The 13,762-nt window shown below is 42.8% G+C and overlaps 1 protein-coding gene across 1 annotated transcript; it reads left to right on the plus strand.

Annotated features, from left to right (window-relative positions):
- Positions 1-3,017: 3,017 nt before the first annotated feature.
- LOC109474517 (prokineticin Bo8-like) lies at positions 3,018-5,959 on the plus strand. Its single transcript, XM_019774810.1, has 4 exons — positions 3,018-3,148; positions 3,852-3,932; positions 4,558-4,700; positions 5,582-5,959. The coding sequence occupies exons 1-4, from the start codon at positions 3,071-3,073 to the stop codon at positions 5,718-5,720; spliced, it is 441 nt and encodes a 146-aa protein (XP_019630369.1). The 5' UTR covers positions 3,018-3,070; the 3' UTR covers positions 5,721-5,959.
- The last annotated feature ends 7,803 nt before the right edge of the window (positions 5,960-13,762 follow it).

Below are 13,762 nucleotides of genomic sequence, written 5' to 3' on the forward strand. Positions count from 1 at the left end.
TGTGTGTGTGTGTGTGTGTGTGTGTGTGTGTGTGTGTGTGTGTGTGTGTGTGTGTGTGTGTGCTTGCTGGCTGGCTGGCTGGCTGGCTGGCTGGCTGGCTGGCTGGCTGGCTGGCTGGCTGGCTGGCTGGCTGGCTGGCTGGCTGGCTGGCTGGCTGGCTGGCTGGCTGGCTGGCTGGCTGGCTGGTGGTCGAGAGAAAGTTCTTAGTGTGTGACAGGGGCCATGTTTAAAGCCATGAGATCTCCACCATATCAGCAGACATAGTTTGGTGGAAAGGTAAGCCACCTAAAGGTCATAGTGATGAAAGTGAGTTTTCTTAGGAGAGAAAATTTTTTTTTAATTTTTTCATTGGCTCGCTCTTTGGTCTTGCAAGCAAAACATTTTTTTTTTTGTTAGATATAGAAGCGTAGACTGTAATTCACCAAGGACATTCTGCTGTAAAACGTCCTTGAATTCACTGACCAGACCACTTTTACTCCTCAGTAACTGAGCCTGAATTTTAGAGAAATTTTGTCGTTCTGAGTGAACCAATTCTTTATTTTTTTACCATTATGGGATTGGTCAGAACAAAGGTCTTCTATCGCTTTGCCGCGCGTCCAGCAAGGCTTATACCAAACGGTTTCCATGGCAACAATTTTAGTGTGTGTGTGTGACAGTGGACCCGCTCTTCCTGGATACCCGAGGCAGTGATCCTTTAGATTATGGTTAATTGAGTCATAAACCCGCGTGAAAGCTCTCATATCTGTGCTCCTAACATCAATGGTATGATTGAAGCATTACCAACGGCAGGATGACGGTATCCCAATTGTCAACTTGATCTGTGTTGGTTTATACCATTGATTATGGATAAGGATTTAACTTTAGCCCAACGACAAATTGGGGCGTCGAGTGGCTACGCGAGCGGACACGAGACCCAACGGTCACGCGAGTTCGATTCCTGACTTTCCTTGAAAGACGTTGTGTCCCTGGGAAAGACACTTTAGTCCATCCAGGTGTAAAATGGGTACCTGACTTCGGTTGGGGAGGTAAAAACAGTGGAAAAAGAGGGGTCGGTTTTGCCTTTCAACACCGTGCCCTAGACACAGTGGATTAACAACCCACTGTCCCTACGGCCTCAGAAATAGTACATGGGGCTACTTTTACCAACGACAAAGCAAGGTGTGCAGACTGGGTGCCGTTCAGTTGTCCAGTTTGCCGGGTCTCCCGTACTCAACGAAACATTTAAATACGTCGAAAGTATACCGGCGCAGTGTATTCTAAGATTTCTGATATGTCCAGTGTAAATTCTTATAAGGCCTTTCTTCTAAGGCATATTGAAGCGTCTTAGTCTTTTAAGGAGATATAGTTAAAGTGAAGGCCACACAGGGGGGACCAGCTGTGTATGTAGGCGGGCCTAGGATTACATACAATTTGATTAAACTACGTGTTAACATCATTATAAAGCTCTCTCAGCCGTGCCCCGTGTCAGTGATACCATTGTGGCATTACGATGACAGGTTCCCGAAATGTCGACGGCGCCTTTCTATGACGACATTAAAAGAACCTGCTAAACCGTACCCAAGCTGTTAAGTGTCTTCAGTCGGAAATGTTGACTTTCAGCTGAAGAGGCCGGGGGCGGGGAAGAGCGAAGAGTAGCAGGAATGGAATAAAAGTTGAAAGGTGCGCTTATACCAGCTCAGTAAGAGTTTCGTAACGTTAAAGACAGTCTGGTGTACTGAAAGACTGTTACGCGGTTTCTAAGAACTGCAGCCTCCGTGACTAGTACATTTCTTTGTCTTTGTCTCCCTTTCTAACTCTCCCTCCCACAGTTTGTGAGGGATGTAGCATGGCCCTTCCTAAATCAGGAAAAATCTCAAAGAAAAGGTGGTCTAAATTTGCTTCAGGACGCCAGTCTGAAAGTCAGCGTCAAAGTCACCCCCTCTCGCATTTCTTGGAAATACCCGCAGTAACTTTTCCACACTTTCCTCTTTCATTCACTTTCGTTTTTGCTTTTACCTATAATCACGTAAGCTTATAATTCGGTTAATTGTTTTTGCTCTGTTTTTGCTTATTTGGCCAAGACACAAAAGCTGTACATATTTATGCCCTCTCTAGGACGAATGTGTATAGTGAAACAAAATACAGGAAAAAAACTTGACACTGTAACACATTCAAAGCCTTAAGAAAGTTTGTGCTTATGTAAAGACGTTTTACCAACCTGTACTCTCTAGCGGACCAGCTCCCCTTACATTTTACTTGACTGTCTATCTAGCCAATTTATACTCTTTCAGGGCCAGTCGTTTCCCGAAGCCTGGTACAGGCTACGTACTTCCATGTTGAAATCACTCAGTGAAGACTTAGTAAAAACGTCACAGTGGAGGAAAAGTTGATTGCAGCGCACCATTTTAGATAAAGTTGATTGGATTTATTCCCAAGGTGCACATCCAACAAACAGTTACAGGACAAACCATCGACAGGAAAGCTACAATATGGCAGACAATTCACAGCCTGTAGGAGCTTTGAGAACAAGCTGTCTGCATGGTTCTTTGAAACAGCGTGAATCCACGGCGTTACCAAAGCAGGGAAATCGGTGGAGGCGACAGCAGCTTTTTGGGCAAACACTAGCCCTTATCCTCCTGTAGCACGTCTAATGCCCTCACCCTTAAGTAATGGGTGATTGACAACGGCAAAGCCAGACTACAGGAATGACAGAGACTGCAGGGAGAAAGTTGTGAGGGTTTCGTAAGTGACTCACAGTACAGGATACAGGATACTTAACGTGTTGGACGTAAAACACAGCCGGGACTGCCTTCTCTGCGTCACGTGGATTAAGACAGATCGAGCGGCGTTTTTGTCTCACGAGTCCACCGAGACATCAAAGCCTGTTCTACCCGGTGTTACGGCTTAACTAAATAATACTTTTCTCAGTTGAGTCCAAATCCAACGGCTTAAACCATGACCTTTCATTAGTCTTACGGTATATAAACAAGAGCAGAGTTATTTTCTCAGTTGAGATTGTTCTGGCTGGAACGGTGGTCTTTATCGGTGGGAGCTGGGAGAATTTTTTTTTAATTTCCAGAACTGCTAACAAATGTTTTCCCACTTTTTCTTGCTCCTGCTCGCCTGTATTTACTCCGCTGGAAGCACGACTGCGATCACGGTGACTGGGGTAAGTTGAGGAAGTCTTCGTTAGTTTTTATGTTGTCTTAGTTTTAGCGCGCTGTGATTTCTTGTCAAGAGCCACAGACACTTGTTTGACCAGAGACGAAGTCGTTTCGCATTGTCACCGAATTAGGGCCGCATTGTTTGCCGTGCACATGTACATGTAGCATCTACCTTCAGTGCACAGTGAACCAGTAACACCTAGCTTTAGTGGTTAGTGACGCTGTCTCTGGCCAAGAAGTCATGAGTTCGAATCCCGGCTGTTGTCGCTCACGCTACTGGAAAGGGTCGCAGTCCCTTGGACACGACGTTAAGCCATGGTCCACTGTTCATTGTACTTATCAAAACGAGCTAGGGGAATTGGTACAGTGAAACATACACTATACACAAGGTCTGTCTTCTCTGTCACAACAAGTGGAAGACTACATGTAGCTTATGCTTAGGTCACATTTCCAAACCGGGGCCCGGCCGGGCTGTTTGTACGAACGAAAAATTAACTATTCATATCAAGAATATACAGAAATAGAGCCCATGATTGCTATTAAGAACTTTTCTGTGTTTTGTTATCTTCTGTAGCGTAGTTTTCGTTCCCAAAAGCTGCCCGGCCGGGCCCCGTGTGGGAATTGTGACCTAAGCATTAACTGTTCACTTGTTCAGGATCATTTTCAGCTTCTCTATGTTTAACCTCATATTTCCCCCTGCTGTCCCAGGCATGTACGTCTGATGAAGACTGTATCTCAGCTCGCGGCGGTGGCTGCTGTGTTAGATGGAACCCAGGATCCGCAGTGTTTGTAAGTTTACATTATTTCATGTCACATATACATGTGGCCAACCACGGCATCTAAACCCTGGTCAGACCATGGTTCGGAGTTAGTCGTAAGCATGATCACCTGTGGTTGGGAGTTGGTCGTCTCGAGGTTGCCTACTAGATTTTGAAGTTTAAAAAAAAATCGAAGTCACTATCTTTTGTCATCCTCTACGTATGATTATTTGATTATCATTGCTGTTTGTGCACTTTTTTCTTGTTTAGTAGTGGTGCTTATTTCAACTTGGGCGCGTCGTTACATTTATTTATTTATTTATTTATTCGACTTTCCAATGCAACAGCAAGTAGCACGGAGGAGAGACAAAACAGGTGCACAATTGCACCTCTGCCAGTTGTCTCTCCACATACAAAATACATACTAAAACAGTATTGAGTCTGTGTCTTTGTCTGTGACATTTATCTATTTATTTATTTCAACTTGGCAAAAAGGGCAGGATAAGGGGAACAGGCGGTGCCTTTTCAAGGCCCCCTGTCCAGATAAAAACATACATAAATCTAAAATACAACTTATAACCAATACAAATAATCACTAACAAAATTCTTAAAGGTAAGTAGTAAAACAAAAGCAAACATTGTCTGTGCCCCCGCAGGTGTGTAAAGACATGGGTCAGGAGAACGACCAGTGCCACGTGTCGGGGAACCTGCTGCCGTACCCGTTCCCGGGGAAGCGGGTGTACTGGCGATGTCCCTGCGGGGAGGGGCTGACGTGCGCCCGGACAGACGGAGAGTCAGGGTACGGTAACTAGTGGCGGCACGATGCTTTATGTGCTTTATGTGCTTTATTAAACTCCATTAGCGACACACAAGACATTGGTACAAAATCAAGTATGTAGCTAATCTTCCTGGAGTTAAAATACAATAGTACAAATACACTACATCAAAATTACAACATTATTTACATACAACATTTAACTTAATGCACCTACGACGGAGCGTTTTCATGACGATTTGACAAGAAACGAGTGTAATGGCTAATGGAAATAGCTATTGCGAAGATGATAAAGGGATACGCATTTTATTGACTGATACCGCATTCGTTTGTTGTATATATAGTACGGACACATTCACATTTCTTATGCATTTATACAAACTGCCAAAAGTAGACCTAGCCTTATGAAATTGTCATCGTTACAAAGAATGAACCTGTAGATTTTTGTGGATGGCGTTCAGCACCAAGGACAGATGAACACCATTTATTGTTACATGACTCAAAGGCATTGTTATTTTAAATGCCCTCTCCCTCTCTCCCTCCCCCTCTCTCTCACTATCCCGCTCTCTCTCTCTCTCTCTCTCTTTCTCCCTCTCTCACTCTCTTTCTTTTGTTCTTTATTTATTTATTCATTTATCTATCTCTGTATATTTCTCTCTCTCCGCTCTCTGCATCTTTGGATGGTGTTCAGCACCAAGGACAGATCCACACCATACATTGTTAGGGAATGTTGTTTTTGTGCTCTCTCTCGAGCTCTCTCTCTCCCTCTTCCTCTCTCTGTCTCTCTCTCTCTCTCTCTCTGTACCAAGTATGTACAATGAATGCCGTAACAATAATACAGGTAGGTTTTGAATTCACCAAAGAAGAAGATGGTACTTTACAACTGACACTTGTTTTTTCTGCAGTGGTGGAACGTGCCAGACCGCGGCCGAGCGGCGGTCAGTCCCCACGGAGAGGAAGCGCTGGCCGCTAGTGGAGAAATATCTACTCGACACGCAAGCGTCAGGACAGCACAAGGAACCACGGACTTCCGAATGCAAATGATTGTACAACACGTTTAACATCAATTAAAAAAGTGTGAGAAAAATTAGAATACGCAAATGACCATGAGACAGTAAGGCAATGTATTGGAGAATAATAATAAAATTATAATCGGAGGGAATATGAAGTTATGAAGTATGTATGGAACGCTTCATAATCACATGTATGATATGGGATAAAGAGGTGACGCAAAGGCGTACCAATGTATACTGCTGCATACACAAAAAATGTATAAAAAAAGGGCCGGAAAATAAAGATACTGAATCAACAATGAAAATACGTTTCTGTTTTTTTTTTCCTTTAAACATCAATCAGATGTATGCTTTACGAAATATAAATACTTTATAAAACACGCAAGGGAGTGTATACTACATATCAATTCCAATATCAGATATTCGGTACCGTTTTTGCTGGTATTGTAAATGTACCACTTTAACGATGGCCTACAAATAGTCAATGTATAGCCTAGTCTCTACCAGGCTCCAGAGGTGGTTGGGAATAGTAGAAATTGTCCAAGTAAAGAGATGATACCAGAGGAGTTTGTCCATTGAATGAGTGGCAAACTATTTTTTAGTGGACTAACTCCCCTGGCATGTTATTTATCTATCTTATTCTATTTCAAACCCACGACGAACCAAGAAGCGTGGCAAAAAGAACAATGGTCCCCCAGGAATAGACGCCAAGATATAAAATCTACAAGATCTGCACAGGAGGCTACCGCTGCAGTGCCAAAGAAAGCTGCAAGGAGACCAAATGTCAAACTTTTTATTCTTAATGTTGATATCTACACGCTTACCAAATTGTATAGCAATCAAAGTAAAGTAATAAAGTGTTCACACTTATGCCACGATTGGGCATTTTGCGGGAACGAAAAGTATGTCATCGGTTTCCAATCTCATGACGATTTTATGAAAGGTCTCAAACGTATGAGAGCAGACCCTGACCAAGAAACCACATTCTAACCCACGTTTCCTGTGTTAAACGTGACGTAGACGGTTTTGCAGCCTGTGCCCATACATCGTCACACTATCGTCAAAGACAGAAGAGTTTCTGATAAAAAAAGGAAACCAGTAACGTCATTCTTTCGGCTTCCATAAATCTAAGATAACTTTTGCCAACACGTCAAACCTAAGCTTAAGTTTCAACGCAACGACTTCCAGTTTTCTATACGTGAACCTTTGAACAGTTACGTAGAAACATCGTGCTTACTTCTGCACATAGAATAAATGAACTTAAAGCTCACCTACGCAGTCCAGACGCAGTCGGCCAACTAGAAGACAGTATTCTCCTCAAACTATCAAGATAGTAACCCTTATGCAACGTTGATGACTCAAGTTAGTTCAGACAAAAGGCGTTGAAATGAAAGAGACGTCCGTCTTAGGAAATCTATCCGAGATAAAGTCGTAATTCATTGATACGTCATTCTTCCTATCTCAGAGTTAATACATTTTTTACAGATAATCTTTACCAACACGTCAAAGCTTAAGTTTCTACGCAACGACTTCCAGTTTCTTATACCAGAAACTTTGAACAGTGAGAAACATCGTAGGTGTGTACTCTTTGCAGTTACTTCTGTATATAAAAGAAATGTTAAGATCTTAAACTTAGCCTACGCGGTCCAGACTCACTCCAAAAATCGGCCGAGTAGAAGAAAAGACGTAATACATATAAAGTATTCTTCTCGAACTATCGTAGATGGTAACCTTTATGTAACGTTGATGCTTGAAGTTAGTTCGGACCAAAGGCGTTGAAATGAAAAAGACGTCCGTCGTAGGTAATCTCCCAGGTATTAATTAAATGTACAGCGTCTGTGGTAATTCATTGATGCTTAATTCTTCCGACTTTCACATTTAATACATTGTTAAAGATAATCTTTGCCAACACGTCAAAGCTTACGTTTCGACGCAACGACTTCCAGTTTCCTATACCTGAAACTTTGAACAGTACGAAATATCGTAGGTGTGCCTCTTTGCAGTTACTTCTGTACATAAAAGAAATGTTAAGATCTTAAACTTAGCCTACGTGGTCCACACTTACTCCAGAAATCGGCCGAGTATAAGACATAATACATATAAAGTATTCTTCTCGAACTATCGCAGGTGGTAACCTTTATGTAATGATGAAGCTTTAAAGTTAGTTCGGACCAAAGGCGTTGAAATGACAGACGCGTCCACTGCAGGATTACCTGTACAGGCGTAATTCATTGATGGGTGGAAGTTCAAAAAGAAGAGAGACCCCCTCGTGCGGAAATCTGGTCTTAAATACGGCAGCTGCCGAGATTTCTTCAACTTCTCACAAAGACTGAAGTCGTGGCTGCTAGCTCGTGTCGTTTGTCCAGGCAAGGCGCCCAATTTGCAAAGGTTCGGTCGATTGTTGCCAAGCGCCGTGTCCAGAATGCTCCGCTGGTGTCTGGCGATGATTTTCGTTCTTGGTTTGTCTCTAGATTTTCTACAATGCGAGGCTGGCATGGCTATCACGGGGGTAAGTTGTTCTGAAGTCTTATCTTTTTGTATTCGTTGATAAGAACGTTTTGTAGTCGAATTCGATCTTTACTCAGTTATTGAGTTCTATATCATCGCCCAGGAAATAGATGTACATTTCCTAAGGGCGCAACATGGGGAATTGAACCCAGAACTTTCACATTCTAAGTCAACAACTTTAACCACAAAACCGCCAACAATGACGGCGTTTTTACCTATTATGTCAATCCTTCAATCAAAATAGATGTATACTCAACGTTTCGATCAGAATAAAGTTTATGTGTGTCTGTAGGCGATGTCCTTGGTCCTGAAATGAGGATCCCGAACCCATGCCATATGGTCGTATTCCGAACCGTGCCTATCTGTTTCTATGGTTGAATGTGTTAGGTGTAGGGTCAGGAACGGTATCGGATAGTATCTTCGCATCCAAGAGCGTAGATTTGTCCCAGGAGCGGTTCTGGATACGCGGAGACTATCCAGAACCGTGCCTGGGCAAGGTTCAGGAAAATACACGGTTCTGAATGCAACATACAGTATGACAATGGCGATGTTTGTGTCTGTAGGTGTGCTCCTCTGATGAAGACTGTATCGCGGCGCGAGGAGGCGGCTGTTGTGTCAAGTGGAACCCCGGCTCAGCCATACGCGTAAGTCTCCACTGTCCAGTTTGTTTTTTTAAATCTATGTCAGCTCTCACTCAGCATTAGCAGCCGGACTGCCTAGACAGAAGGCTGTCAGAGTTTTTCGCTGAGGAAAGAATTGATTTCACATTTAAATCTATAGCTGTCCCTGATCTTAGTTTAAATTTTAGATCAAAGTTTAACAGTTGTTGGTACAACAGTTATTTCATGATTGACGGTGTGGGAGACATGGACAACCAGAGTGTTTTCGTGATGGGATTTTGACTGGCGTGTCACCCGCCGCACCTCTTTATGTTTCGGAACAAGGCCATTTAGCAGGGCTGGTGCCTCTCTGTGGTACATATGGTTTTGAGGAAGCCACAACTCAAGCACGTTAGAAATGTCTATATAATACATACAGCTATAGAACAGACAAGGGTCCATCCCGGTGTGTGAGTGGATCGATTTATAACCTTCCGATCTTATGCTAGAGTCACATTTCCAAGCCGGGGCCCAGTAGGGCAGTTTATGGGAACAAACAACAGTATGTTGTAAAAGACAGCAAAACACACAAACCGTTTAAGATAATCATAATAATAGGCAGAATGTGTGCATATTCATGATATGCATTTTTTTCGTTCATTCAAACAGCACATCCGGGCCCCGGCTAAAAATTGTGAGCTTAACAATCTATCTGTGTTGTCATTATGAAAGAAGCCTAAATGCAGTCAATGCATTGCCAATATCACAAAGATTGCCTTATGTAGAATATCTCCAGTTTTGCTGCCCTGAAATCGCAACATTGATAAATCAAATTTTTTGTAGAGTCCTCCTGAAATCCACTCTTTCGATACCCTTTCCATGTGTGATAATGAATACATGCATTACAGACTTTCCTGGCCATTTTCTGTACAATCAACTGAGATATTCTTTCTTCTCCAGGTGTGTAAGGAGATGGGTGGAGCAGGTGACGCCTGTCATGTGTCCGGTAACGTCTTGCCGTACCCGTTCCCGGGGAACCGGGTGTACTGGCGCTGCCCGTGTCGGGAGGGGCTGACGTGTAAGGCCGCCGGAGGGTCAAGGTACGTCCGGTCATCTTTAGTCAGATCCTAAATAATATGAATACGTATAGTGGCTTAGTCTTTGAGGTTTTGTATATGTATCTGTACTTTTTCTATGTACTTGAGTGTAACTGCTGGTGAAATAAATAAACTGTAAACTGTAACTTTTATATATTTGGTATGTGTTCTGTATGTATACTACATGTAATGTATGTATGCTAGTGCTCCTGTGTGTAAGTAGCCTGGGTACCATCCCCAGTAGTATATTCGCAAACTCTATAACTGGGTCTGGACTTGCACACATATAAAACGATTGGTCATGACGTCACGTAATGAGCTAGCCCGATCAGCGGGGCTTCATTTGATTGGCTGAGCCTCAGAGGCGACGGCCAATGGCGCGCCTGCATTATTCAAGTGATGTTTGTTGTTTTGTAAACACAGATCTTCGCGCGAGTATTCCTTTTCTCGGTGCGTTCTTTTTTTTACCGGTAGGACGCCCAAAACATCACGAACGAAATTATTCAATGCATCTTTTTGCTCATTTTTGAGCGACGATATTCCGTCTAAATCGTCCAAAACGGACGTGATTGCGAGGTCAACATCAACCTCCGTGAGCTGAGCGGCTTGTGCGTCAGCCATGTTGATGATTTATCGCGGAAAGACTGACTACGGCTATATATCATGTGCGCTTTAGCGTTCGGTTCGCCGTCGGACATGTTGATGATAAGGCGTTCGGACGTTCGAACGGACGCTAACGTCGCCGTTCGGCCCTTACCTAATATGTACACACCCAAAAAAGGGCTTAGACGAGTAGGACCAATCAGCGCGCTCGTTCAAAATCTGAACGAATATTTAGACTCCAGACGCTACATATGTGTGCAAGTCCAGACCCAGTTATAGAGTTTGCGAATATACTACTGGGGATGGCACCCAGGCTAGTGTGTAAGGCTATGGCACTAAAATGGGCGGGGCTGGGCAAATGAATAGACATAAACGCATACGTTTGTTTTGATGTTCGTGTGTCTTACGATAGTTGCACGATTGCAAACCGAGGACCTTTTTAATAGTCTTGCATATGTTGTTCAAAATTCAGCTGTCCCTTTACGGGAAAAGGCTGTCTTAAGCTTAGTGAATGCATATTCGATGCCATTGATGTTTTTCGTGCTAGATTATGTATTTTTTGTTATCAAAAGTATATATTCTCTGATTGATATGATATTTTCTGACATTACAGGGAGGGTATCTGTGCATCTGGGAACGCCAAACGCAGTGGATATGTTGGGACACAGCAGGTCCAAAAATTCAACATGTTCAACCGACTGGCCAATGTGATGACTGAGCTCATTTCTGACTACTTGGACGATTAGAACATCCCTTACGCTACATAAAATTCAATGTTTAAGCATACTTTAAAGCATGAGTAGAGATTCTTTTTTCAGTCAACTGAAAAAAAGCGGAATCTTTACGCATGCTTTAAGAAGATATGCTGATATATTGGATTTTATTTGGTGTTGAACATCTGTGGCTGTTTCATCAACGAAAAACAAAAGATCATTCACAGATTTGATTCAGAACGGACAAGATCATAACATGAAAAGGCTACTTACAAATATAGACACAAGGACATGGTTTTGAGACAATTGACTGACTACAAGATAATTTCTTTGAGCTTTTGAATATTGTTCTTCGTAATTCAACTTCTAGAATGACAGTTGCAGGATCGTATCTCATGTATTCTGGGTCTTCTCTCTGCTGACGTCTGTAAAATTACACAATAAAAAGTCTATACTTTGTTTGTTTGTTTCGCATAACCGGTAAACCACCTTTAGGCGTAACACACCAGTTTTGTATATGTAAGTACAAGCTGCGTAAGACTGGATTGTAAGGTTTGAACCACTCACACCGGGAAGGTCCCCTACTCTTTTCAATAAGTGCGATGGGTCATTTAACGTGAGTGGGGTGTGGCTCTCCCCAAACACGGGACCTCCATTTACCGTCCTATCTGCGGGACGTCCCTTACGTACCCTTTATTCCGTGTTTGTTGTTTGTTAACTTTTCACGATTTTTTCCTACGAGTAGTGCCCCCCCCCATGCCCCCCTAGTTAGTAATACATGTACAGGCCGTTTCTACACACTAGCAAATTATGTCCAACGCTTCTGTTAGCAAATCACCACCTCCAATACCTTTGCCTAATAGCACAATTTCTGTGTCAACAGTTCCCGTGCCTTAAGCCTCCTAATGGATACCGGAATCATAAATAGAGTACGGGATCAACATCTACATCTGTTACCATCGTGTTGCTTTCTTCTACTCGTTTGAAGGTGTTGTAGGCATCTTTCAAAGGCCTGTTTCGGAGAAAATAGACGGAAAAGTGGTTTAAGAGATGCTTCAGTGGGATAACTCAGCCGTGTGAGGTATGACAACAAAGCAAGTCTGCTGTAGTGATGTCTGTACGTACAAACACCACATGTGCTAAACATAGGAAATGGATGACTGTGACAAATGCCGTCCGACTCTCGTCGTTACATCTCAGACATCACAGGCCAGCTACTGCGGTCTTCAAACGCGGTAAAAAAAGACCCCAACATTTTGAAGAAAAAAACAAGATCCACGAATGAATAAATGTTGAGTGTAACTACTTAACACGAGTTAGGCGGAATTACCTACCTAAAGTTGGTTAATACTTCTCACCATTCAAAGATCCGTTATATTTTTTCTCTTTATGCATGAGATTTCAACGTTTAGCGATTGAAGCTATTTCTGCAGACAAAACATGCGGTAGAACGTGACCATAAGGCAGTTATTCCTACTAGAAATGTTACTGTCACACATTCAGAACCTTCCCTGGCCACCAACCAGCCAAGCATGGCTGATGTTAAAGTTAAAACTGGTAGAGTCTACTGTGAAAATCGCATAATTCCACATGACAACATCCATAACATACCTTATGATATGTGTGAACTTTATACTTTTGCTCTCATATAATAATTCCGTAGCTGACATGAACGACACAAAAACACAAAGTCTTAACATCATGTAGGTTTATTTCTCTCTCTTTAACTTCCAGCAATGAAAATCAAGAATTTCCGGTATGAATGAAATAAAAGTCCTCAATTGATTACATTGCAGTTAAACGTGTCAGCTGATATTTTGCAATATCTACCTGTCTAATTTTGCTTGCTGGTGCAGAAATGTATCGGCCGGCTATTCAGCACACGTGCCCTGTCCCTCCACGAATGACTAGCGTGAATTAGAACCGGAAGCAGATCCTGCAGAGATAAAAAAAAAATTAAAGAACCTGTCACACATTTACAACTTCCCCAGACAACCAGCTAATCTTTGTTCGGGATTCCGGGAGCAGTCTGACCGAATTTAGGCCACGCCTACGTTTTTATACGAATCTAGTCGAATCTGAGTTAAATTTGATCGAAATGTCAAGGCCAACCGCGCCCAGATCTACTTCCGAACACCAGTCAACTACCAGCCATGATTTAAACATTTTGAAACATTCAAGAGAGAGAGAGACAAAGAGAGAGAGAGAGAGCGAAAGAGAGAAAGAGAGAGAGAGAAAGGGAGAGAGAGAAAGAGAGACAGAGACAGAGAGAGAGACAGAGAGAGAGAGAGACAGACAGAGAGAGAAACAAAACTACAGAGACAACGAGATAGAGACAGATTGAGATAAACAGAGAGATAAGGGAGTAAGAAGGTTTGATCTTACCGGAGGGAGGAATCGAGGAGAAAGACATTTGTGAGCAAATATATGGACATGTTTAATACACACTACTGTCACTTTCACTGGCTCTACGCATTTCGCGTATTTTGCTGGCTCCGCCCCTGCCTTGGAGCTCTGCGGCGTCCCGGAGGTCACGGACCTCGCGGTTGTGGC

Source organism: Branchiostoma belcheri, unplaced genomic scaffold (genome assembly GCF_001625305.1).
Source record: "Branchiostoma belcheri isolate BF01 breed outbred unplaced genomic scaffold, Haploidv18h27 scaffold31, whole genome shotgun sequence".
NCBI classification, from domain to species: domain Eukaryota; kingdom Metazoa; phylum Chordata; class Leptocardii; order Amphioxiformes; family Branchiostomatidae; genus Branchiostoma; species Branchiostoma belcheri.